The sequence below is a fragment of the Podarcis tiliguerta genome (genome assembly GCF_965153285.1).
Source record: "Podarcis tiliguerta genome assembly, chromosome: 6".
Taxonomy (NCBI): Eukaryota; Metazoa; Chordata; class Lepidosauria; order Squamata; family Lacertidae; genus Podarcis; species Podarcis tiliguerta.
The window spans coordinates 86,088,023-86,115,715 of NC_139539.1; the positions used below are offsets into that span (position 1 = coordinate 86,088,023).

General features: G+C 46.0%; 1 protein-coding gene across 5 annotated transcripts; it reads right to left on the reverse strand.

Annotated features, from left to right (window-relative positions):
- Positions 1-122: 122 nt before the first annotated feature.
- Positions 123-27,522, reverse strand: LOC310679717 (flavin-containing monooxygenase 1-like). Of its 5 annotated transcripts, XM_083445328.1 has the most exons (10): positions 26,822-26,930; positions 11,349-12,910; positions 10,667-10,978; positions 9,843-10,131; positions 8,917-9,079; positions 6,982-7,124; positions 6,044-6,243; positions 4,914-5,269; positions 2,912-2,984; positions 123-1,806 (listed from the first exon to the last, which is right to left on the reverse strand). In XM_083445328.1, exons 3-10 carry the CDS (start codon positions 10,855-10,857, stop codon positions 1,464-1,466), a joined length of 1,758 nt encoding a protein of 585 aa, XP_083301454.1. In that variant the 5' UTR covers positions 10,858-10,978; positions 11,349-12,910; positions 26,822-26,930; the 3' UTR covers positions 123-1,463. The 5 variants fall into 5 exon arrangements, with proteins under 5 accessions (XP_083301454.1, XP_083301457.1, XP_083301455.1 ...); XM_083445331.1 differs by lacking the exons at positions 10,667-10,978; positions 26,822-26,930 and adding an exon at positions 27,367-27,522 and having other exon boundaries at positions 9,843-10,031; positions 12,774-12,910; XM_083445329.1 differs by lacking the exon at positions 10,667-10,978 and having other exon boundaries at positions 9,843-10,031; positions 12,774-12,910; positions 26,822-27,130.
- Positions 27,523-27,693: the final 171 nt, after the last annotated feature.

A 27,693-nucleotide genomic window follows, 5' to 3' on the forward strand; every position in this document is an offset into this window, starting at 1 on the left:
TCATCTTGCGAGGTACCACTGTAGTTGTATCTAAATGGCATGTTCCTAAAGGAGACATAAACCACGAAATTACTGAAGTATCCAATTGAGGCAGGGAAGAAGGAAAGCAAACTTTTGAATTATATTCATTGTCATTTATTGATAGAAATATCAATACAATTTAAACAAGCATGATTCTTTTGACTATATAATAAAATCATCCGTTTTAACATCTGGTTTTTCCATGTAGCAATACAATAAGCCCCATTATTTTTTCATTCTGTACCTGTCATTTTCAACTGAAGCTGAAATATCTGCGATAGTCTGTGTTATAATGATAATCAAAGTTGTTGATACATTATTTTATTTTTTTGCAGAGCAAAGTCGCAAAGGTATAGCTGTATAATTGACAAGCCCTAGTGCTATGAATCCACCAGGGCTATGATTTTTGGTTTGGGTGAAAGAGGACTCAGGTGCAAATCTCAGACAAGCCTCAGCTTGATGGGAGAAGATGGATGCACCTGACTCTCTTAAGAAGTTCTTTCAGGTGACTTTAAAAAATGATTAGGCAAATTCATGGAGGAGAGGCCTGTGAATGGGCGCTTCCGGACTGTCACTATTTTTAGGTGGGATTCGATAACATACTGGCAAATTCAGGTCACATGGTGAAAGTTGATTTGGAAGTCTTGCACAACATACCTGCTTCCTCGAAAGATCAAACCTTTTGCAATAAGGAAAGTGATCGGGAATGGCCTGGAAAGTGTGCAGTGACACTTGCTTTGAGGTAACAACATCTAAGCTTCCTTCAAAATAATAATAATAAATCAGAATGAATGCTCATTAAGTAGCTAACGATGCCTAATCTCCCTATGAATAGATCAGAATGAATGTTCAATCAACAGGTTCTCTGGAAGCACCCAGGGACTACTAAGCAGAATACCTAAAGAAAACCTTCACCACAGAGACAGCATAAATACCATTTGCTGGAAAGGCAGCAATCCTCTGTGACCTGAGTGTGGGTTTTCCAGAGGTGTCTGAGACACTGTTGAAAACCAAATTCTGGACTAAATGGACTTTTGAACTCCTCTAGTAGGGGTCTTCTTATGCCCTCAATGTAAGTAGCAGCATAACTTTGATAAAGAGCACTATGTCATACAGAGTAAATGAATATCAAAATAATAATTCTGTGCATTTATAATAGCCAAGCATGTAGAGCAGATTTCTTTGTGCATTGCACACAGCAGCGTGCAAATAGTGCGCCAACAAGAGCACATTTTCATGTTCAGGTGTCAAAGATTTGTGCTTCCATTTTGATTTTTTTAACCCTTGGGTATAAAAATGTCAAATTGTCCACATTTAGATTTGAGTATGTACTTAAGAAAAGGCCCTTCTTTCTTTTCTTACTTCTGCAAGGTGAAGTATCATGTAGGCAGAACATATGCATCTGGAAAGATACAGTTAATAATGCTGTAGAACTGGCGGAACTAATTGAAACTGAAGAAAATCCCGACAAAAATAGCAAAGATGGCAAGGACTTTCATCAGGTATGTGAGGAAACTTCCAGAGTCTTCCACCACTCGGATTCTTGTGGGCTTCACTGTGCGCTCCCACTGGGTCATGATGGCGTTTCTGGCCCCGTCCCACTTCCCTGGTCCACTCAGGCGGAATTGGTAGGCAGAGCAGGGGCCAAAGAAGATCTTCAGGGCCAGTTCTGGATCTTGGAGAAGGAGGGCTGGCACACTCGGTTTTATGCCAATGTAGGAAGCAAGTTGGTCCATGTATACAAGGCAATCTGTTTTCAAAACCTCGTCAAAGGACAAGCCAAACCTGAAGGAAACAATATACAAGGGGAAATGGGGAGAAGTGAAATGGTTTGAAGCTGAACATAACACAAGTGTGGACAAGCCCTTGCGCTTGTTGTGTGTTCATTGGTTTTGCCTTTCTCCCACCCAACTGCACAGCAGCTGTAAGCTAAAAGGCAAAGGACCCCTGGACGTTTAAGTCCAGTCAAAGGTGACTATGGGGTTGCAGTGCTCATCTCCCTTTCAGGTCGAGGGAGCCAGCGTTTGTCCACAGTCAGCTTTCCGGCTCATGTGGCCAGCAGGACTAAACTGCTTCTGGTGCAACAGAACACCGTGACAGAAACCAGAGTGCACGGAACCGCTGTTTACCCTCCTGCTGCAGCAGTACCTATTTTTCTACTTGCACTGGTGTGCTTTCGCACTGCTAGGTTGGCAGGAGCAGGGACCGAGCAAGAGGAGCTCACCCAGTCACAGGGATTCAAACCGCCAACCTTCTGATCGGCAAGCCCAAGAGGCTCAGTGGTTCAGACCACAGCACCAGTCTCCAGCTCACAGCAGCTGTATCTGGGTCTGTTACAGGCTTTGTCAAACATGCCTTTAGCTGTGGCACATTGGCAGGCATTCACATAGTTACGTCTGTAATGTGAAAATCTCCACCCCCTGTTTTCTAAAGATCAAGCATCAGCTGAAGGCACAAGAACATCTCAGGCTTTCTTTCTGATCAGCTGGCATCCCTCATGCACCTCCATCCGACCAATGAAGATAAATAATAATAATAATAATAATAATAATAATAATAATAATAATAATTTATACCCCACCCATCTGGCTGGGTTTCTCCAGCCACTCTGGGCGGCTTCCAAGAGAATATTAAAATACAATAACCTATTAAGCATTAAAAGCTTCCCTAAACAGGGCTGTCTTCAGATGTCTTCTAAAAGTCTGGGAGTTGTTCTTCTCTTTGACATCTGCTGGGAGGGCGTTCCACAGGGCAGGAGCCACTACCGAGAAGGCCCTCTGCCTGGTTCCCTGTAACTTGGCTTCTCGCAGCGAGGGGACCTCCAGAAGGCCCTTGGCACTGGACCTCAGTGTCCGGGCTCAACGTTGTCAGGTCATATGTAGGAGCTTACCAGTTGCGCTTGTTTTGCTTCTTTTCGTTGACCTCCTCCATCATTTCGGTCACCGGAGGCAACTTACACAAGCCTAGAAGACAGGAAGGATTTTTCAGTGAGTCACATTTTTTTTTTGAGGTCCATCAGAAGGGACTTTCTTTTTGCAGGGGGGTGAAAACTGAGCATGTGCCTTCCAAGCAGAAGTAGAGGCTGTCCAATTGTTAGTAGCATCCATTTCTGCCTGGTGTGAGACGAGGCAGGGTTTCAAACACAACACATTGCATGTGCGAGAGACCCCTTCAAATAGAGACAATCGTGGTATTGTCCACCGATGGGGTGAGAATCCTGGTTAGCCTCGAAACTGGGCTAGGAAAACTAGTCTATTTCCCTCAAAATGCTTCAAAGAAGGTTCTAGATTCAACCCCAAGCATCTCCATTGGTCCATTTAGTTCAGCATTATCAACACCAACCTTCGCCAACTGGGTGACCACCAGAGGTTTTGGACTAGACCTCCCGTCAACCCCCAGCCAGCAACTGGAGGGCACCCATTTGGCGATGGTTGGTGTTGATAATGCTGATCTAAATGGACCAATGCCTTGGTCCAATGTAAGGTGGCTTTAGGGACGCGGGTGGCATTGTGGGTTAAACCACAGAGCCTAGGACTTGCCGATCAGAAAGTCGGTGGTTCAAATCCCTGCGACGGGGTGAGCTCCCGTTGGTCGGTCCCTGCTCCTGCCAACCTAGCAGTTCGAAAATACCTCAAAGTGCAAGTGGATAAATAGGTACCACTCTGGCGGGAAGGTAAACGGCGTTTCCGTGCGCTGCTCTCGTTTGCCAGAAGCGGCTTAGTCATGCTGGCCACATGACCCGGAAGCTGTCTGCGGACAAACGCTGGCTCCCTTGGCCTATAGAGCGAGATGAGCGCTGCAACCCCAGAGTCAGTCACGACTGGACCTAATGGTCAGGGGTCCCTTTACCTTTACCTTACATTATGGAACTGTCATTGCAGTGGAGTGAGGCATTCTGTGAATTTTGAGGAATAATATGTGCTTTAATAAAAACTAAAGAGAGAGAGGACACATGATGCAGCGCCCTTGCTGAAGCTCAGGAGATCTGGGTCTAAAGTCAGTACAGTAATGAAGTAATTTTACTTTATTGACAGTACAGTCAATAAACCATCACCACCAATAACACCCTTGGGTGTCCCTGAGCTCTGCTGAGCTGCAGTACTTCTCTCTAGCCCTCTGGTGTGGTGGGTCATCGTTCTGCCTGCAAGGTAGGGCTTATCCACACTTATCTTTCTTCTGGGCTTTCCAGGGGTGGTCTGTGTCTGAGCGCTCTTCGTTTTCTCGCCCCAGAGCTTTCCCTGCGAAAACCCGCTCTTTACCGCTAAATGGGAGCAAATGGCAATCTGCAGAAAACCTGAATAGATGTTTGTTTGTTCTGATCGAGTGTTTAAAAGCAGGTTTTCCTGGGGAAATTGGCTAGGAAGAAGAAGAAGAAGAAGAAGAAGAAGAAGAAGAAGAAGAAGAAGAAGAAGAAGAAGAAGAAGAAGAAGAGGTGCTTGGACAGGCATCCCCAACCTTTTGCCCCAACCTTTTGCCCTCATCCCTGACTACTGGTCCTGTTAGCTAGGGATCATGGGAGTTGTAGGCCAAAACATCTGGAGGGCCAAAGGTTGGGGATGCCTGTGCTTGGACATGGGGCTTTAAAGCCCAAACCAGTGCCTAGAAAGTGCTGGGCAAAAGCTAAGGTGGACAATCCCTTACTGGCACAGCACAGAAATGACCTTCTGGGGCCCTCCAGATTTCTTGGCCTAAAATTCTCATCCCCTCTGGCCACTGGCTATGCTACTTAGGGCTAATGGGAGGGTGAGTCCAACAACATCTGGAGGGCCACAGGTCCCCCCTACCCATGGCATCGAGAGCAAGTGTCTGGTCCAGCTGCCAGGCTGAGCTTCCCCAGGATTTCCACACACTTACAGGCGCCCCCTAGGGTGCTGGTATCTCCCCCTTCCTACCATTAAAGATGCGTGTGACCCAGCGCGCTTGAGTTTCCACAACAGGCATCACTGCCCCAAATGGCCTGAGGAAGCCGATGAAGGCGAGGGTCGGTTTCTCCAGCCGAGGGGGGAAGATGTATTTGTACAAGGAAGCCTGCTGGTTTTCCACCTTGACAATAGACTCATCGATGAACGGGAAAGAAGCTTTGTATCCCGTGGCGAAGACGACGACGTCCACTTCTTCTGCCCCAGGGGCGTTCACAAACACGACGGCGTTTTCCCTGAACTCCTTCACCTCGGGCCTAACAGACACCTTCCCAGTGATGATGCAGGATGGGATCTCATCATTCAAAAGGGGTTCTCTCATCACCGTCCTACAGGGAGGAGGAAGAATGGGAAAGATTGCCAGATAAGGAAGCTGTAGACAAAAGAGAGAGGTTCAGGGTGTTGTTGCCAGTGGTTTGATTCTGCATGCCTTTGAGTACCCCCAGAAAAAAGCCCTGGTTGTTGCCATGCTGGTTTTACAAAATGTGAGGCAAAGCGTGGTAGTCCCTCCCCGATATTACTCGCTTTCCTTCTCTGCCCTTCATTTTATTATAACCGCAGCAGCCAAATGCTCCTGGGAAGCCCATAAGCATCATATAAGGACGACCACCCATCACCTGTTGTCTCCTGCACCTGTTGTTCAAAGCTACACTGCGCTTGAACCCGGAGGTTCCATGTACCTCTCATGGCCAATAGCTCATCCTCCACGAATGTGGCAGCTAAGCTAGAAGCCATCACCACAACTTGTGGCCAGAGGCGGAGCGGGGGCCATGGGGGCGGGGCGAGCTGCCCAGGGGGCGAGAAGCTCATGGGGTGGAGCAAGCCACCCATCGTGGTCTGCTCCCTGGGCGGGGGGCAGGGAGCGGGGAGCAGTGCAGCTTTGCCAGCAGCCTTCCTCCCTTCCTTTTGTCTGACTTCCTTAGGGCCCAGGACCTCTAAACTATGGTTATTCATGGACCTTAAGGTCCTCTGCGGGGCATATCAGGAGAGGAGGTCCCGTAGATTTCTTAGAAAATGCTTTTGGTTACGTTTTGTTTTGGGGGGAGGAATATACTGTATTTCTGTTTCTTTCCCACTTTCAAACCTGCGTTGACGCCACATACCTGTCCTTTGGAATTAAGCCATAGTTTGCGTGGTTAAACCACTGGCTCACTCGGTTCTCAATCAGCCATCCTGTGAAGCGCCCGGGGAGGATGTTTCGAACAATGTTCATAAAACGGGTTAGGAAAACCATGTCCCAGGGGTAGCCATTGTCAAAGACACGGCTTATCACCCAAGCACCTCTTTCTGTGCTGAGCATCACCTAGAAAGAAAACAGCCTGGTATAGTTTATGGAGTAGACTCAGATTTATTTTTATTTTTTTAAAAAAAGGAAGTTTGGTACTTAGAGAAAGGAGCAAGGGAGATGTCAGAGAATTCCAACTAAAGCAGAGGAGGACGTTACTGATGTTCATGTCCCAAGCCTGAAACGGGCATCTATCCAGCAAATGCCAATCAGCAATGATTTAATGATGATGATCCTTTTGGGCAGGGGTCAGCAAACTTTTTCAGCAGGGGGCCAGTCCACTGTCCCTCAGACCTTGTGGGGGGCCGGACTATATTTTGAAGGAAAAAAATAACCCAGAGATGCATTTTAAATAAAGGGACACATTCTACTCATGTAAAAACACACTGATTCCCGGACCATCCATAGGCCAGATTGAGAAGGTGATTGGCCCAGATCCAGCCCCCGGGCCTTAGTTTGCCTACCTATGCTCTGGACTAACTACGGAAACAAATAATATTTACAGTGCCATGCCCAACTTTTCCCACTAGGTGGGGCCACCACATCTCCAGATGAGCTTTCAAGCTGTGCTTTCCTTACAGCAATAAAAATTTACATAACCCCGTTGCAAAGCTTAATTGTCTAAAATAAGAGTTTCAGTGTCTGGAAAGTGTTAGCATCAGAAATGTCTAACCTGAATAAGAACAGCAATTCTGTATTTAAAAGGTGGGTGAAGGTGCCCAGTTTAAAACGTGCAACTGGTCTGAGGGATGCTACCTTTTTTGCTGTCTGAGTTGCTTCCACGGCAATGTCGGTTCCAGAATTCCCCATGCCAATCACCAGGACTGTCTTATCCTTGAAGACCTCGGGGCTTTTGTAGTAGCGGCTGTGGAAATACTGCCCTTTGAACTTGTCTAGACCTGTGTGGAAATGAGGACATGCCCCGGCAAATAATAACTGAAACAGCACCTATACCTCAGTCCTCTGCATGTTTGTTCAGAAGTCAACCCCGTGGGTAAGGTTTACTCTCAAGTACAAGGGTCCATGACTGCAGCTTTTAATTTAATTATTTATACCCTGCCTGTCCGACTGGATTGCCTCAGCCACTCTGGGCAGCTTCCAGCACATATAAAGACATCATAAAACGTCAAACATAAAGAACTTCCCAATATAGGGCCACCTTCAGATATCTTCTAAAAGTTGTGTAGTTCCTTGACATCTGCTGGGAGGGCATTCCGCAGGGCGGGCACCACTACCAAGAAGGCCCTCTGCCTGGTTCCTTGTAACCTAAGTGAGGTAACTGCCAAAAGGCCCTCAGAGCTAGACCTCAGTGTCTGGGCTGAATGATGGGGGTGGAGATGCTCCTTCAGGTATACTGGGCCAAGGCCATTTGGGGCTTTAAAGGTCAGCACAAACACTTTGAATTGTGCTTAGAAACATACTGGGAGCCAATGTAGGTCTTTCAAGACCCGTGTTATGTGGTCTCGGCGGCCGCTCCCAGTCACCAGTCTAGCTGCCGCATTCTGGATGTAGTTTCTGGGTCACCTTCAAAGGTAGCCCTACAAAGAGTGCATTGCAGTAGTCCAAGCAAGAGATAACTAGAGCATGCACCACTCTGGCGAGGCAGTCCGTGGGCAGGTAGGGTCTCAGCCTGTGTACTAGATGAAGCTGGTAAACAGCTGCCCTGGACACAGAATTGACCTGAACCTCCATGGACAGCTGTGAGTCCAAAATGACTCCCAGGCTGCGCACCTGGGATTTATGCAGTGCTTGTCTAGTGTAAAGGTAAAGGCACCCCTGACCATTAGGTCCAGTCGTGGCCGACTCTGGGGTTGCATCGCTCATCTCGCTTTATTGGCCGAGGGAGCCGGCGTACAGCTTTCACGTCATGTGGCCAGCATAAGCCGCTTCTGGCGAACCAGAGCAGCACACGGAAACGCTGTTTACCTTTCCGCTGGAGTGGTACCTATTTATCTAATTTCACTTTGACGTGCTTTCGAACTGCTAGGCTGGCAGGTCAGGGACCGAGCAACGGGAGCTCACCTCATCACGGGGATTTGAACCGCCAACCTTCTGATCGGCAAGCCCTAGGCTCAGTGGTTTAACCCACAGCTCCACCCACGCCCCACATGTCTAGTGTACAAAGTGCTAAACATACATTATTTCTATTACAGCAGAGCCACCCTTGGGCAGAAGGGATGTGCCACACCCTGGATGGGCTTTTCCACACTTGCCTTTTGCCCGGCTCCATGTCCGAGTGCTCTTTGAGCTGTCCCCCCCCCAAAAAAATCTGCTCTTTAAAGCTAAATTGGAACAAACAGCAATTCAGGGTTTCCAGAGATTGCTGTCTGCTCCGATTCAACTTTAAAGAGCGGGTTTTTGCGGGGGAAAGGTCCCCTTGTGCTATCGTGGGGAAAAACATGCTGATTTTCTGCATCCAGGAATCATTTTTGTTGGACATGGTGCTTCAAAAATCCTGAAATGTAATCAATCACTTTGAACTGTTGTCCCGAGAGGGACATGCACAGTTTTGCTTGTATTTATACTTCAAAATATCTCTTTTAGGAAGACAAACACATTCTTGGACCCTCGAATACATTGAAACAATATGAACTTTGCCTCTGCATGTGTTGCTTTTCTTCCTGAATGCATGCAAGAGCTTTTTAAAGCAAGCATTAAACAGAAAGAAACTCCAGATCAGCTATACAGTACCAGGGAATGACTTGAGTGGCACTGAGGGATCGGCAAGATAACCAATGCAAACCATGACAGCATCAAAGATGGCGGATTTCTGTTTCCCGTCAGTCTCCGTGACAATGTCCCACTGGCCGGTGGCAGAGAAGTCGGGGCACTTCCTTACGCTGATCACGGTGCTCTGAAATATTTCAAGGAAAGAACCAATTGCAAGAAGGAACTAGTGGACTTGAAAATAAGAACAAGATTTAGGAGTCTGGCTTTAGTAAGGTCGTAGGCATCTTTTCGAACTAGAAAGAAATATGCTTCTCGGATTGAACAGTGCAGGGTGAAAGATTGGAGTCTTCAACTAAACATCTGGAAGAACCTTATGACAGTAAGAGCTGTTGAACAGTGGAAGGACTCTCCCTCATTGGAAGTTTTTAAACAGAGGTTAGATGGCCATCTGTTGGAGATCCTTTAGTTGTGATCCCTGCTTTTAGGGGTCAGGCAAGATGAGTCTTTGGGTCCCTTCCAACTCTACAATTCTATGATTCGAGCCAGGTTGGTTGCCTCCCCCAGCAATTTCTCAGCCTGAGTTTCAGATGCTTTGGTTTTGAGTTGTAAAAAAACCCAAGAAGAAGAAGAAGAGTTTGGATTTGATATCCTGCTTTATCACTACCCGAAGGAGTCTCAAAGTGGCTAACATTCTCCTTTCCCTTCCTCCCCCACAACAAACACTCTGTGAGGTGAGTGAGGCTGAGAGACTTCAGAGAAGTGTGACTAGCCCAAGGTCAGCCAGCAGCTGCATGTGGAGGAGCGGGGATGCGAACCCGGTTCACCAGATTACGAGTCTACCACTCTTAACCACTGCACCACACTGGCTCTCACCAAGGTCCTTACATAGAAATATTCTGAAGTGTTAACATGTTAATTTCAGCAGTTCATGGGGGGGGCGGTCTTACCTTGAACTGAATGTGCTTCTGAAGATCAAAATGTTTTGTATACATCCTAAGATATTCCAGGAGCTTGGCGTGTGGTAAGAAGACGGGGAAATCTTCTGGGTATGGAAAGTCAGCAAAAGCCGACATCTCTTTACAGGTGTTACTGACCACTGATCTGTAGAGGCTGGCTCTTCCTTCTTCGACATCCTCCTGGGCCACAGAACAACACAAGAAACATTTCTCATTATTTATCCATTGCCTTATTATGCAGAATTCAACAGGAAGTGTTGGAAACGCCGTTAAATAGACCCTTTCTTTTCTTTTTTAATAGAAATTTATTAGATATTTTATACTTATAAAAGAAAAACAGTAAAAGAAAACTAATACACAAATTCAAATTCAACAACAGAAAAAGAAAAAAAAGAAAAAATACAATACAACATAAGAAAAAAAATACAAAAACACAAATCTAAATTTTTGTATCCAGATCTTTCATTAGCTTATTTCCTCGACTTCCTCACACCTCCCTTTTTTGTATTCTGGTTCAAATTATCTGGTTCAACAAATCCTTTCCCTCTTCTTCAATTTAGTCTGTAATTTATCATAATACAATTTAACTTTCAATTTCCCAATTTAACACATTAACACTTAATGTTCATATAATTCTTAATAACACTTCTGCTAAAACCTTATAATTTCATTCCAATATTCACCTAACATTCATTAATTTTGCAATATTTCTGTAAATATGCTTTAAATTTTTTTCAATCTTCCTCCGTCGACTCTTCTCCCTGGTCTCGGATTCTGCCAGTCATTTCCGCCATTTCCATATAGTCCAAATAGACCCTTTCTTTTCATCCACCTCACATACCAAAAGTTGTATATACTGTATTACAAGATTGCAAAAATATCCAGAGCTGTGGACCAAACGTGGTCCTAAAAGATCAGAAACTATAGGCATACTTAACCTTGCCTCCCTCCACATGCTGGGAACTATGGTTTGGTGAGAATGCTCAGAATTCAGGTGGAGAGCCATCCATCTGGATGTATGCACAAGGCAGTTCAAAGTAGATTCAATTCACCTCAGGTGTGCATGTTCTTCCTGTCATCCTCATCTTAGTGGCAGCCTGCGCTTTCTCCCCATTTAATTCAAATTTCTCCGATAATAAGAATAAAAAAAGGTAAAGGTACCCCTGTCCGTACGGGCCAGTCTTGACAGACTCTAGGGTTGTGCGCCCATCTCACTCAAAGAGGCCAAGGGCCAGCGCTGTCCGAAGACACTTCCGGGTCACGTGGCCAGTGTGACATCGCTGCTCTGGCAAGCCAGAGCCGCACACGGAAACGCCGTTTACCTTCCCGCTAGTAAGCGGTCCCTATTTATCTACTTGCACCCGGGGGTGCTTTTGAACTGCTAGGTTGGCAGGCGCTGGGACCGAACAGCGGGAGCGCACCCCGCCGCGGGTATTCGAACCGCCGACCTTTCGATCGGCAAGCCCTAGGCACTGAGGCTTTAACCCACAGCACCACCCGCGTCCCGATAATAAGAATAATAATTCTTTATTTATACCCTGCCCATCTGGCTGGCACTCTGGGTGGCTTCCAACAGAATTAAAAGCACAATAAAACATCAAACATTAAAAACTTCCCTAAACAGGGCTGCCTTCAGATGTCTTCTAAAAGCTGTTTATTTCCTTGACATCTGATGAGAGGGCTTTCCACAGGGCGGGCGCCACTACCGATAAGGCCTTTTGCCTGGTTCCCTGTAACCTCACTTCCTCACTTCTCGCAGGGAGGGAACCACCAGAAGACCCTCGGAGCTGGACCTCAGTGTCCAGACGGAATGATGTGGGTGGAGACGCTCCTTCAGGTATACTGGACCGAGGCCGTTTAGGGCTTTAAAGGTCAACACCAACACTTTGAATTGTGCTTCGAAACATACTGGGAGCCAATGTAAGTCTTTCAGGACTAGTGTTATATGGTTTCAGTGGCCACTCCCAGTCACCAGTCTAGCTGCCACATTCTGGATTAGTTGCAGTTTCCGGGTCACCTTCAAAAGTAGCCCCATGTAGAGCGCATTTCAGTAGTCCAAGCGGGAGATAACCAGAGCATGCACCACTCTGGCAAGACAGTCCGTGGGCAGGTAGGGTCTCAGCCTGTGTACCAGATGGAGCTGGTAGACAGCTGCCCTGGACACAGAATTAACCTGTGCCTCCATAGACAGCTGTGAGTCCAAAATGACTCCCAGGCTGCGCACCTGGTCCTTCAGGGGCACAGTTACCCCATTCAGGATCCAACCATCCCATCAAGCACCACTGTGAGGAATGCTAATGTTGCTTTTTCACCAAAAAGCCAAAATGCTGCAACTGCTAGATAACCGCAGACAATGCAGACTTGCTTACATTTATATTTAGGATGGCTTGTGGTTAGGATGCCCATAAATAAAACAGCCTGCAGCTGGAATATGGTTTATTTCCATGCTTCAGCAGGTCTAGAACTTGTTTACACCTGTTAGTGGTCAGGATGTGGCCTCTATTGGAAAACTGGGATGATTTTTTTTGGGTGGGGGGGAGGAAGAGGCAAGTAGAGGAGAAAGTGTTCATAATTTGTTTCTGTCAAAGAGGACCCAATGGGCAGAATTATCACAAAAATTTAAAACTGTACAAAACTTTGGTTCAGGTTTTGAATGTGTTGCAAAATCCAAGTGCTTATAGATTTATTAACAGACGCCAAAATTAACAGACGCCAAATGCAAATATTAAATATTTGGCTACTATTTTGGAATCACATGCTGAATAGTCATCAGAGTTTGCAGAGGATTTTGCTCAATTTGTTTGTTTATTTTGAATAGGATTATTACTGACGACTGACTAGCCCTGCTTAACCCAAATGTGAGTTTCTTCAGTTGAGCAACCCTAGTCAGAGATCAAGCCATATTGCCCCTCCTCAATTTACCGTGAATCGCCACACGCCCCCAATGTCATCGCTCCTCTCGAAGCAGGTGGGCTCCAGTCCTTCATCCAGGCAACATTTAATGGAGGCCAGTCCACTCACTCCTGCCCCAACAATCGCTACTTTCTTGGCCATGGTTTCTTGAGGCAGAAAAGAACAAAAACACGTAAAGAAAGTTTTTAAAGGGGAAGTTTGCTTTGCTGAATTTAGATTTTAAAGCTACACCTTTAAAGTCTGTTTCCTGACACATACTCGAATATATGTACACAATGATGCAGTTAGATAATATAAGACTCTGGACTTAATGGTCTTACGGGGGGGGGGTCCTATCGGGGGGGGCCCCTCATCCATCCATTATTCCCGTTATGTCACAGCAAACACTAAAAACAAAAGAAGCTGCTTGCCAACTCTGATAAAAAATTAAAAAAATACTCTGAGCACGTGCAGTTTCACATTTTAAGCTCACTTAAATCATAGCGCCATCTATAGGCCTGCAGAAATAAAATACCTTGGTTTTCAAACAGCTTAGTTCACGAACAAGTTGGAACTCAAACGCTGCAAACCCGGAAGTATGTGTTCCGGTTTGCGAACTTTGCCTCGGAAGCCGAACGTCCAGCGTGGCTTCCACAGCTTCCGACTGGCTGCAGGACACTTCTGCAGCCAATTGGAAGCCACACCTTGGTTTGCAAACGTTTCAGAAGTCGAACGGACTCCCGGAATGCATTCTGTTTGAGAACCAAGGTACGACTGTAGAGCTTGCTTCTGTTGCCCTGATACAATAATAATAATAATAATAATAATAATAATAATAATAATAATACAGTCATACCTCGGGTTACAGATGCTTCAGGTTGCATTATTTTGGGTTGTGGACCACCAAAACCCGGAAGTAAAGGGTTACTTCCGGGTTTCAGTGGTCGCGCATGTGCAGGAGCGCAGACGCGTTGCTGCGGGTTGCGGACTCCGTGGATTGTGAATGTGCATCCCGCACGGATCACGTTCGCAACCCGAGCATTCGCTGTAGTAATAATAATAATAATAATAATAATAATAATAATAATAATAATATGTTATTTATACCCCGCCCCTCTGGCGGGGTTTCCACAGCCACTCTGCGCAGCCTCCAAGAGAATATTAAAATACAATAGTCTATTAAACATTAAAAGCTTCCCTAAACAGAGAGGACGACAGAGGACGAGATGGTTGGATAGTGTTTTCGAAGCTACAAACATGAATCTGACCAAACTGCGGGTGGCAGTGGAAGACAGAAGTGCCTGGCGTGCTCTGGTCCATGGGGTCACGAAGAGTCGGACACGACTGAACGACTAAACAACAACAAACAGGGCTGCCTTCAGATGTCTTCTAAAAGTCTGCTAGTTGTTTACTAAACCCATTTGCTTGGGAATGAGTATGCTTTTGGTGTCCAGTGGGTAAAGTAAGAAAAAATTAATAACACAATGAGCATCTGTAACCATGTACATGTTTTGAAAACATAGACGTCAACAGTGGCGGTTGGGGCACTGAATAGCACAGGAATGAGGGTAGAACATGGTTGTGCTCAGAATCTGAGGATTGAGTTTGGCGAACATGGCAAGGGAAGGAAACAAATGGCAAGACTTCTCAAGCCAAGCTGGAAAGAGGTTGTCCTTACCCTTAAATATACAGACAAAAGACCTCCCCATGTGATGCTGACACAACCCCCCTACACTAAGAATAGGCAATAGAATGAAAGAACAAGAACCCCCATCTCTCTCCCCCAACAACAAGATGTCTATGACAAAAGTGCCTCTCACCAAACGTAAACGAACTGTGAAAAAGACTATGAATTAAAAATGGAGACCACAGATGTACCACTCCCTGTTTATCTGTTTGCTTTGTAACACAATGACCGCTACCCGCATAAAACGGGGGGTGCCCTTTGCGTGGACGCGCGCAGCCCCTGGATCTGGAGCGGCTCCATCAGCATAGGCTTGGCTTTGCCTTCCCTCAGGTGGGATACCTGGAGGTCTCTGCCTACCCCAGTCAGTTGTCCAATCCCACCTGGGGGAAGCGTTGCCAAGGAGATTAGGCCAGGTAGGGGAGGGATTACCTGCCCACACAATAGAGGGGGGATCTTACCTGGGAATCCTCACTTGGCTCCAGAGCTTCTCCCACCCTACCCACCCTCAGTTAATGCCTTATTTTGCAGGTTAACTTTTCTTCACAGGTTTCACAGGTATGCTGGCGCTGCTACGTTAAGGTCGCTGTCAAAGGGACGGAAAGGAATTTCCCTGCATTGGCAGGTTTCGCCTTTCCCGTAGCAAAATGTCACAACTTTGGCGGTATCAGGCCTTGGGCGGAATACTTTAGTCCATCTTCCTCTTTGCGGCGGCGATACCAGGGTTCCTCGTTAAAGGGGTTTCTGAAGGGAGGCTTTGACCGTACGCCGAAAGGTCGTCATTGCTCTCCCCTGCGGCGGCGGCATAATGGGGGCGGCTATCTCTGCTTGAACATAAGTTCTCCAGAGCCGGCCCATCCCCCACACAAACACTGGATAACCCTGATGCTCCCTAGGTCCCCGGCTGGGGACTGGGGAGGGAGAACGCTTAATGCCTGAGCCAAGGTCTACCCACATTTGAAATTTAATAAAGTTGTGGCCAATTTAATCTCATAGCACGTTGTCTTGAGTCATTCTTCCACATGACGGGGGGGGGGGCGCTTGGGATCTGGGGACTCTGCCTGTCCACGCAAATAAACCTCAATAAAAACTAAGTTAACAAACAGAAAAAGAAAACACAGCACAAAAGGAAGTCTACATGAGCCCTAAATGTGAACTCAGTTGAATTTCTTCCCCATCCCTAGTCCTAACAACCTTGTTTGTGAAAAGATTCCAGTAGCACTTCCTGCCACAGGCTGACTGCAATCTGTAAGTACAGATCAGATTGCAACCCCACAAGCCACAAAGTGCGCAATTATTATTATTTTAGCTCAGATGGAAAACAGTGGCCCAGATGCCTATTTAGTATCTGAAGAAGTGTGCATGCACACGAAAACGTATACCCAGAATAAACTTAGTTGGTCTCTAAGGTGCTACTGGACATTTTTTTTAAAAAAAAAAATATTTATTTCAACTGCATCAGACCAACACAACTACCTACCTGAATCTGGCCTGTTATGGTTTAGTATAAAGTGTTATTTTTAAATACTCTGCTGTGCCATAACTAAGGGTGCTGTTGCTAGAGCAAAATTAACCTTTATTTCACTTGGGTCAAAGACCCACTGGCATTTGCATACACACACACCCACCCCACCTACAGGCTGGGGCTTGCCGATCAGAAGGTCGGCGGTTCAAATCCCCGTGACAGGGTGAGCTCTGGTTGCTCCTGCCAACCTAGCAGTTCGAAAGCACGTCAAGGTGCAAGTAGATAAATAGGTACCACTCCGGGGGAAGGCAAATGGTGTTTCCGTGCGCTGCTCTGGCTCGCCAGAAGTGGCTTAGTCATGCTGGCCACATGACCTGGAAGCTGTCTGCGGACAAACGCCGGCTCCCTCGGTCTATAGAGCGAGATGAGCGTGCAACCCCAGAGTCGTCTGCAACTGGACCTAACGGTCAGGGGTACCTTTACCTTTTTAGCTACTGCTCTGGCTGTTGTCACCAAGCTCTGGAGTAATCACTTCACAAGGGCAGAACTTTTGGTTGCACAAGAGTTCTTGCTGATCAAGCCAGAAGTGGTAGTCAGAGGCTTCCCATCCTATAGCATGCATTTTTGGTCATGTAAGGGAATGTGATGTGCTGAAAATTGAATCTGTGCAGCTTCTATCTCCCAGTAGTACACAGCAGGGATGCCCCAGGTGTTGTTAGGGTCCAATTCCCTTCATCCCTGATCATTGTCCATGTTTGTTGAGGCTGATGGGAGTTGGAGCCCAACAGCCTCTAGATGTGCACAGGCTGCGCCAATGCTCAGCCTTGGCTGGCTTCCCACTTAATTGATAAACACAGCCTGATGTGGAAGACAGTGGCATAGCATGGTTTGCCAGTGCCCGGGGCCATGCTTAAATAGGAGGGAGTGGAACAGGTCGAATATGCTTATGCATTCAACTGGCTAACGGCATCTGCATCACCCAGGAGGTTGCAGCCACAGAGAAAAGAAAAGAATAGTCATTCTGTTGTTTGGAGAGGTCACTTGCATGGAGAAGCCATTTTCGACAGCCCAGTGATGCAAACACACAGCTGTATTGAGGCAGTATTGGTTGTTGAAATTTTGTGGCCCTAACAATTTTGCACACGGGGCAACCACAATGCCACTGATGGAAGAGACTGAAGACATGAATGACATGATGAGGTGGGAGAAAAAAGCCTGTTTGTATCCAGCTACCAAATCAGCGGGTGGCGCTGTGGGTTAAACCACAGAGCCTAGGGCTGTTCGAATCCCCGCAACGGGGTGAGCTCCCGTTGCTTGGTCCCTGCTCCTGCCAACCTAGCAGTTCGAAAGCACAAAGTGCAAGTAGATAAATAGGTACCGCTCTAGCGGGAAGGTGAACGGCATATCCATGTGCTGCTCTGGTTCTCCAGAAGCAGCTTAGTCATGCTGGCTAGATGACCTGGAAGCTGTACGCCGGCTCCCTTGGCCAATAAAGCGAGATGAGCGCCGCAACCCCAGAGTCGGCCACGACTGGACCTAATGGTCAGGGGTCCCTTTAACTTTACCTTACCACATCACGTAAGTCACTAATATGTCATTGTAAACCAGGAGAACCCCCCCTGATTGGGCAGAAAAATGGAAGGAAGAGCTTGTGAAAGAGTTGAATGAGGAGAGTTACATGGTCATGCTTGCTCCAGGGGCATGTATTTTGAAATTTAATAGTTTCCCATCCTGTAAGCATGAGGGCTAGAAATGAATAAATGTTGGATTAGGGCATGCACCAGCAGCCCAAGAGCAGAGGTTGGTCAGAAGACATGGAGGGTAGGGCTCCTGGAGCTTTAAGAGTTAAGAACTCACTAAATTTCAGCAGGTGCAATTTACTTCTCTCTCCTAGATAACAAAGGCTGTATAACCTGTCTGTATAATCATTTTCCTCTGGTCCCCCTATCTCACTTATCACTTTGGGTAGAATCTGTACAATGGTTGCCTGATATGACAGCTCTGGAGACTGAAATGACAGGCATTTCCACATTGTCTTCTACTGAAATTACCACCATCATTGTTCTTAAGCAAGTCCTATTTCAACATCCAATTGTTGTTGTTGTTGTTTACTCGTTTAGTCGTGTCCGACTCTTTGTCACCCCATGGACCAGAGCACGCCAGGCACTCCTGTCTTCCACTGCCTCCCGCAGTTTGGTCAGACTCATGTTTGTAGCTTCAAGACAACATCCACCTGAATGCTGACAGACTTTTCATGCCCAGTTGAAAATAGATTGTTCCCAGCCTTATGGAATGTCCTTCATGAAAGAATGCCTTGAGTGAAGGTCCTTGAGTTCTTGGGCATGACCTATTCAAGCTTGTGGACTTTAAAATATGTGAGGTAGATTGGCCAAAGTACTCATGGCACCGGGGTCTTTCTGCCAGCAGATATGCATTTTATCAACTTCCTCAACAGAGAAAGTAAATATTCCCTCCAAACTTTGGGATCTAATTGCTCCCTTCAAGATAGGAATCTCAGAAGGCCAGGCAGGCATCTACAGAACTGAAAAGGGTTTGTGGGAAAGTCATAAACATGATTACGCCATGTCTGGTGTTTGTTCATCCTTAAAAGGGTTCTACTGGCATTTGCCAACTTTCCTCTCGCAGAACTCCTGCACCTTGTGGATCAGAACATGGAGCCACTCCGGAATCCACAATCCTCTGAATTCTGTGAGATGGCCTTGACAACGGCATGGTTCCATCATTGCAAGTACAGTGGTGCCTCGCAAGACGAAATTAATTCGTTCTGCAAGTCTATTCGTCTAGCGGTTTTTTCGTCTTGCGAAGCAACCCTATTAGCGGATTAGCGCTATTAGCAGTTTAGCGGCTATTAGCGGCTATTAAAGGCTTAAGGGATTAGCGGATTAGCTGCTAAAAGGCTATTAGCGGTTAGAAAAAGGGGGTGGGGAGCAAAAAAAAATCTCAGGACTCGCAAGACATTTTCGTCTTGCGAAGCAAGCCCATAGGGAAATTCGTCCTGCGAAGCGCATCGAAAAACGGAAAACCCTTTCATCTAGCGGGTTTTCCGTCTTGCGAGGCATTCGTCTTGCGGGGTACCACTGTATTTCCACTTGCACATTGAGACTTCCCCTTCTCCTCTTCCTAATGTGCACCCCAGCCTCCCCAAATCTGCTCCAGAGGTTGTGGAGCCCCCAGAACAGATTTGGGGGCACAAGGCGGGAGGAAGGCAGAAAGAGTCCATAGCACAAACACAAATCTTTGTGCTGAAGGGACAATTACTTAGTGCTACATGTGATACAGGCCAAATTTATTCTTCCTTTCGCAGGAAAGAATTGTTTGGAGTGGCTAGAAAGCACATAGCTTTGCTTCAGTTCACACTTGAATGTGACTCTACTTAATCCACACATCTGAAAACAATCCTAATTGAAACCACAGCTATCCTTTGAAACCTGCAGTTCTCCAACAACAACAAAAAGTGTACGTATTAGGGGGAGCAGTGGCGTAGCGTGGGGGGTGCAGGGGGGCCGGCCGCACCGGGCACAACATCAGGGGGGGGGGTGCGCTCGCACTAAATAATCTAGTGGAAGAGACTCGAGTGCTAAAATCCACGGGTTAGGGGGCGCATATTACTTGCCTTGCCCCGGGTGCTGACAACCCACGCTACGCCACTGAGGGGAGGTACACATAAAATGCATGCTTTCAATTAAAAGTACATTAAAATGCATTGCTATTATTTTTAATATTTATAATCCATTTAGATTCCAGAAAACGACAAAAGAAACGAACAGATAGCCAGCTCTGAAAACATGCAACAAACTTCCATACCAGAATTAGGACCCAGCATACAGAAATCACGAGGTTCCAGGTAATATATATGGATCGTTAAGCTTGTTACATCAGTAAACACTCGTTACTAAAGCTGTGTTCTCTTTCATCTGCTATACAAAGGACATGATTGCTTTTTGAATCTTACAACATGCCAGACTACCCAACAAGAGTTAAACTGCTATGTAATCAACGTAAGGTGCAATCCTGTACATACTTTTGGAAATAAAGTGTTGAACTCAGCTGGGCTTACTTTTGACTTAAGATCAATATTTCATAAAATGTCATATACTGCTAGATTGTAAAAAAACACAAAAAAACAACCCACAACCCTCAGTGTGGTTTACAGTAAAAATAAAACAATAAAATCATTAGTGAAGACAGTTCTTTGAAACATTCCACAGATAAAATCAGCAACAAACAGATTAAAACATACTTCAGCACCCTACATGCCTGGGTAGACTTGTCTAAACAAAAATGTTTTCATCAGGAGCTGAAAAGTGTAGTGAAGACATCTCCCAGTGTCAACAGGTGGGGAGTTCCACAGTGTAGGTAAAAAGGTAAAGGTAAAGGTACCCCTCCCCGTACGGGCCAGTCTTGACAGACTCTAGGGTTGTGCGCCCATCTCACTCAAGAGGCCGGGGGCCAGCGCTGTCCGGAGACACTTCCGGGTCACGTGGCCAGCGTGACGAAGCTGCTCTGGCGAGCCAGAGCCGCACACGGAAACGCCGTTTACCTTCCCGCTGGTAAGCGGTCCCTATTTATCTACTTGCACCCGGGAGTGCTTTCGAACTGCTAGGTTGGCAGGCGCTGGGACCGAGTAATGGGAGCGCACCCTGCCGCAGGGATTCGAACCGCCGACCTTTCGATCGGCAAGCCCTAGGCTCTGAGGCTTTTACCCACAGCGCCATCTGCCAGTGTCAACAGGTGGGGAGTTCCACAGCGTAGGTGCTCCCACACTAAATTATTGATATCACTAAATGATTGATATCTTGCAGATGCAGAACAAGTAGTATGTGGCACCTGTAATAGTGCCAGACTGTTATTTACCATAGTCAATTTATAGACCCACCCTTCAGTAACATGACTCTCTGGCCGATATCCAGTTTAATCACACACACACCCCACCCCCACCCCCGCTTCTGAGCTCCAGGATGCAAATTCCTGGGTAACAGGAGCTGGAAGTAACACAATAAAAGCAGCCCAATTTCTCACAAGCAGGGGGAGTGGGTAGGTTGTAAGACCAGCCAGCCGTGAGTGCCAGCACAGCGGCACGTTTTGAGAAATGTGGCAAGGAGGACTGGAAAACCACAGTACAGGTATGTTCAAGCAGCACCAAAAGGCACCTGCAGGGGACTTACAGAGCTTACTTTAAAAGACAGGGTAGCAGGGCCAATGAGACTCTGGGGTTGCGCGCTCATCTCGCTTTATTGGCCAAGGGAGCCGGCATACAGCTTCTGGGTCATGTGGCCAGCATGACTAAGCTGCTTCTGGCGAACCAGAGCAGCACACGGAAACGCCGTTTACCTTCCCGCCAGAGTGGTACCTATTTATCTACTTGAACTTTGGCGTGCTTTCGAACTGCTAGGTGGGCAGGAGCAGGGACCGAGCAACGGGAGCTCACCGCATCGCGGGGATTCGAATCGTCGACCTTCCGATCGGCAAGTCCTAGGCTCTGTGGTTTAACCCACAGTGCCACCCACATAGGACTCCTATAAAGTACACCTTCCTATCAACCTCTTCCTGCCCAGTTGAGAAAACTAGGTCCAGAGTGTGGCCTGCCACATGCGTTGAGTCAATGACCTGTTGATACAGCCCCATGGTCGTTACGCCAGCCATGAAGTTGTAAGCCCCCCTAAAGCCAGTTGCCATGCTATGGATGTTGAAGTCCCCAGTAACCAGCAGTCTGGGAGTCCTCAAAACTGCCTCCGAGACCAGCCTTGTCTCTTTAAAAAAAAGAAAAAAAGAATTATTTATACTTTTCAAGTTTATACATTTCACTAATTTTACAATCCTTTTGACCTTTCAAAGCTTGGCTTCCTTCCCCCTCTTTCTGTAGTTCCTTAAATTTATTTTTAATACCTTCTGCATATCCAAATTAACTTAATTTGCTCAGTTATTCATCCTCTTAAAAATATACTCTTATGAAGCTGCAGGTTATTACAATAATCCTGCCCATGTCGAAAGTACGATAAGTATGATAATACGATAATCTTTATTGTCATTGTCCCATACAGAACAACGAAATTGAAAATCTACATCAGACATTCAGAAACCAACAAGCCTGCTATCCCAGCCTGGTTAGCCCCCTAAAAACTCTGATACCCCATAATTAAATACAATATACTCCCATAGAGACTACCTTACACTGCGTTTAAAACCAAAATCGCATTTGGATAAAACCTGTTTCTCAGGCGGCTAGTCCTAGTCTTTATAACCCTGTACCTTCTTCCAGAAGGCAGAAGCTGAAAGAGATCATTTCCAGGGTGCGTACTATCCTGCGCTATCTCTGCAGCTTTCTTATGACACCTGGAAGCATAGATTTGATCCAAGGTGGGAAGAGTGCACCCAATTATTCTCTCCGCAGTCTTTACAACCCTGGAAAGCATTGTTTTTTCCCTGACTGTGCAGCTCCCAAACCACACACACGGACCATAAGTTAATACACTCTCAACAGTACAATGGTAAAATGCCATCAACAGGTCCTTTGATGTCTTTATTGGTTTAAATATTCAATAAACCATTTCCATTCTTTTGTTTAAAAAATTGGGAATTATAAGGATAAAACTACCTAAACGGTATAGAAACTTATTCATGTATGCTACTATAGCGGCAAGAAAAATAGAAAGAAGCAGAAGTCCCAGCAAAGGAAGAATGGATACATAAACTTACAGAATATGCAGAAATGGTGAAACTTCCCAGAAGAAGAAATCAAGATCAACTTTTTATAAAAGGATGGAAATGTTTTATTGAATATTTACAGACAAATTGTAAGTAGATAAGAACATGGGCAGGATTATGGTAACCACCTGCAGTCTTATAAGAGTATCTATTTGAAAGCAGATGAATAAATGAGCAAATTGAGTTAATTTGGATATGCAGAAAATATTAAAAATAAATTTAAGGAACTGCAGAAAGAAGGAAGTCAAGTTTTGAAACGTTAACACGATTGTAAAATTAGTGAGATGTAGAAACCTGAAAAGCATAAATGATTTGTTTATAAAAGTGGCATAGACCATATCAAGGCTCCTCATCCACAAATCAGGTCACGGAGGTCTTATTCAGAGCCGAGCTGACCTTCTGCCCCAGCAAATATAGCTGCCTGTACAACCTGTGAGCCCAGACTTCTTCCCATGACTTACCTGGCTAAACAGCACACTTCCAGAAGTCTTTGCTATGGGTTTCCCCAGAGTGGGGGAGGACAAGGAGGATGTGGAAAACCAGTTGGCTCTCTCTTAGCTGTCTTTTGAAGTTCTCAGAGTCATCATTTAAATGTTACAGTCCACATCAAGCTATGTCAATAGTCTCAACTGAGCATGCGTTCAATGTAATCCTGTTGTCACGAGCAGAGTGCCACCTGATTTCAGAAGAACCAGGCTAGCAGTCACCGTTTAAGCCAATGGTACTTGTTTTTTTCCAACCAGTGCTAATGCCTGCCCTTGTTGAAACAGACCCGCCTATCCTTTAATTAAAGATTTACAGTGTCTACTCATCTACTACATTCTTTAATAAGCGGAAGTGTCATCGGAAGAAAGAACACAAACCTTTTGATGTGTAACCAGCCCCCGATATAGCTTAACATTCCTTCACCTCTATTCCAGAGGGATAACTTAAACAACCCTGTTATGTAGGTTATGAGTCACTGCCTGAATTAGGAGTTTTCATAGGCTGAAATTTAATTTGTGAGTGTCCTAAGTGTAAACTTGTCATTCATTATACCACGCTAGTTCGCATTTTGGCTCCACTTTGCTTCAGTCCTGATGCTGCTTCTATTATGGTGTTAGAAGTAGACACATCTTTTGAATGCATGTGCATTTAAATGCCAGGTTTGGAAGGCAAACATTGTCTGCACTGCTGTTGTTAAAGTTGACTTAACTGTAGCAATAAGTGCTTAGATTCTGCAATCTCTGGTAAAGGTAAAGGGGCCCCTGACCATTAGGTCCAGTCGTGACCGACTCTGGGGTTGCGGCGCTCATCTTGCTTTATTGGCCAAAGGAGCTTCCGGGTCATGTGGCCAACATGACTAAGCCGCTTCTGGCGAACCAGAGCAGCACATGGAAACGCCGTTTACCTTCCTGCTGGAGTGGTACCTATTTAGCTACTTGCACTTTTGACGTGCTTTTGAACTATTAGGTTGGCAGGAGCTGGGACAAAGCAAAAGGAGCTCACCCCATCGCAGGATTTTGAACCGCCGACCTTCTGATAGGCAAGTTCTAGGCTCTGTGGTTTAACCCACAGCGCCACCCGCGTCCCACAATCTCCAGTAGTAATGGTAGTAATCATAGCAATAGTAATCATAGTAACAGTAAGAAAAACCTAGATGCTATACAAGAGCCTATCTCAAACTGGCATTGGGTAGGACTGATGGGAGTTGTAGTCCCATCTGGAGGGCACCGGGGGACACGGGTGGCGCTGTGGGTTAAAGCCTCAGCGCCTAGGGCTTGCCGATCGAAAGGTCGGCGGTTCAAATCCCCGCGGCGGGGTGCGCTCCCGTTGTTCGGTCCCAGCGCCTGCCAACCTAGCAGTTCGAAAGCACTCTCGGGTGCAAGTAGATAAATAGGGACCACTTACCAGCGGGAAGGTCAACGGCGTTTCCGTGTGCGGCTCTGGCTCGCCAGATGCAGCTTCGTCACGCTGGCCACGTGACCCGGAAGTGTCTCCGGACAGCGCTGGCCCACGGACTCTTTGAGTGAGATGGGCGCACAACCCTAGAGTCTGTCAAGACTGGCCCGTACGGGCAGGGGTACCTTTACCTTTACCTGGAGGGAACCAGGTTGGGGACAGCTGCTATACAAACACTTAGAACAGAGGTTTCCAGACTTTTTGAGTCCACCGCTCCCTTGACCAACTGCATTCTTTCTGAGGCACCCCTCAGGAGTGCAGTTATGCCATCCCTTGCCTGCAGAGCTGGCAGCCTCTCACCCTTTTTCGAACACCCTCCCCTATTATTATTATTATTATTATTATTATTATTATTATTTATACCCCGCCCATCTGGGCAGCTTCCAACAGAGTATTAAAATACAGTGGTCTGTTAAACATTAAAAGCTTCCCTGAACAGGGCTGCCTTCAGATGTCTTCTAAAAGTCTGGTAGTTGTTTTTCTCTTTGACATCTGCTGGGAGGGCGTTCCACAGGGCAGGCGCCACTACCGAGAAGGCCCTCTGCCTGGTTCCCTGTAACTTGGCTTCTCACAATGAGGGAACCGCCAGAAGGCACTCGGCGCTGGACCTCAGTGTCCGGGCAGAACAATGGGGGTGGAGATGCTCCTTCAGGTGTTCCCTCAGCCTCTCTCCTCTCCCCTCTCCTTGGGAGTCCGCTGCTGCCGCCCCTGGTCTCTGAGCCCCCACCCCCAAGAGAGGTGCCTCTTCACACTGCCCCACAGGGGCCTGGGACTTGTCTGACCATTCCCAACAGCAAGGGCTGGTGGACTGGCTGGGCCAGCCCCAGAGACACCATTTGCATGCAGAGCTTGTAGGCAGGGCTGCTGCACCCAAGAGCTATGCAAGCCATTGGGAGGAAGAAACACAAGAAGGTATCAGAGGAGAGAGGGAAGGGAAGAGGGACAGAGGCCAGGGTTGCCTGCGGCACCCCTGACCATCATTCAAGGCACACTGGTTGAAAGCCATTGACTTAGAAAGACTGGCCCTCTTCAAATGGGCTTTGAAAAACAATGGAACACAAATTGATGAAAACCTGTAGGAAGGGAGTGTGAAACTTAAAACCACAACGCATTATACATAAGCATGCTGAAATACGTGAGTCAGGCAACAGCTTTGAAGAGAATCGATTGACTGAAAATCAACTAGCAAAAAGGATTGTGTGACTAACAGCCATAAGATAAAGATGCAAAGCAGAAGGGAATCATCATAACTTAGAGATAGAGATGAATGCTAAGCAAGAGCTAAAGAATGGACAGATTTAAATAACATAACTATGACCTGAAACCATAATTTTTAAATTTAAAGTGGAGAAATATAGACATATGTATTTGTGGAGAACTTCAGGCAAGAGAATGCAAGATAGAAATAGAAGACATGCATTCGTCTTGTACATTTCTACTTAAGAGTAAGAAGAAATTCCCACTGCATTCAACAGGATTTACTTCCAGGTAGTAAGGGGGGAGAAATTTGATTCAGTTTACATTTAAAGCCGCATTTTTTCAGATTTTCACTTTCAAAAACATATTGTACCAAAGCCGCAGCCATCCAAAATGTGCACTTATCCAAATTTTGCAATGCAATTTTCCAATCAAATTATGTATTTTTAAAAAATGTATATATTAGGGGAAAGTGTGCATCTCAGTGAACATAACAAACAAAAATGCATGCTATTAGGAGGAAATGCTTGCAGAAATGTGCATATTAGTCAAAACTGCATGCAACAGTGTTTATTAAGAGAAAATTGCATTACAATGAATTGTCATGAGGATTTTTTAAATCACAAAACCCTGCAGAACTGTGGAGAGCTGGATTTAAGATTGGAAAAAAAATGAGAAACAGAGAGAGAACCCAAACGGACAGGTCTTTCTATCCCTCAGGACCTCTCTTTCCCCCAAATAAAATCTTGCTGTATCACCCACCGAACTCTCCCAAATTCCAGAACCCTTTCGAAAAGTAAAAAGTTCCCTTGGGTTTGGCATGGGCTGCTAGGCTCATTTTGGCCAATTTTGGGGGGGAAAGACCTTTTCCTATGACAGCAATTGGAGACAAAAAAAAGGGCTGCTTCTCTTGTTCAGATGGCAAGCTTAGGTCCCTATTTTCATTATACCTCTGTGGATGCAGCCTCTAACTTTATACATAGCGTTTGACCATATTCCTCCTAGGCTCCCTTTCCTCCTCTGAACTGTCTACACTGAAAGACCAACAGGTTACCCCTCTCTTACCTCAACTTTACAACCCGCACTGGAATATGCAGAAATTTCATAAGCTTTCCCAGGCACCTCTGGAGGGATTTGTTCCTGATCCTAGCAGATCAACTTTTGAGAAGCGTATGAATAACATCCCTCATGCTCAAAAGTCCTTCTGGAGAGCATTACATAAGCAGACTCTGTTGGCTGGTTTTGTCGGGATGTGGAAAGGGAACCCTTTGATCACTGTCCAGATTTAACATGACGAAAGGCATGTTTAAAAAAACACAAATAAAAATTAGCATCACTTAGGTTGTTTCCTTGTGGTTTCAATGGGAAGACTACACCAAATACCGCTTTAACCAGAGCTTAGAACCAGAGGGGCAGGCTGCTGTTGCGAAACATATTGTTGTGACATCTTAAAATCTAAATAACAACTTGTCTAGCTGGGAGGGGTGATCTCCAAACTAGTCCTGCAAGTTATTTGATTCCCAGTAGCTGCCAAGTTCTGTAAATGGTTTGTGCGCAGAACCTCTTGTGCAGAACCTTAATGAATAGACATTAGGAACATTAGTACTTACCTCCACGCTGTGAAAATATTCACCCCCTGACAGCCAAACAAAACCTGCGATGGAGGTGGAGGTGTTGACATGTTTCCCCCACAGCTGTGGCAAGTAGCAGCTGAGGCAAGATTTTCAGTGCTGAAATGGTACAAGTTTGCTGGTCACCTCCCTCTCCCCAAGCTATAGTCCCGAACGCTTCTATTTAAAGAGGAAAAAAATAATTGAAGATGATAGAGATGCATATAAGCACTTCCAGCATCATTTTGAATTTGGCCTATTACTGTTCACAGAGAAACCCAATCCAATTTTTCTCCAGTCCAGCTTGCATTTATAGCCATAGGAATC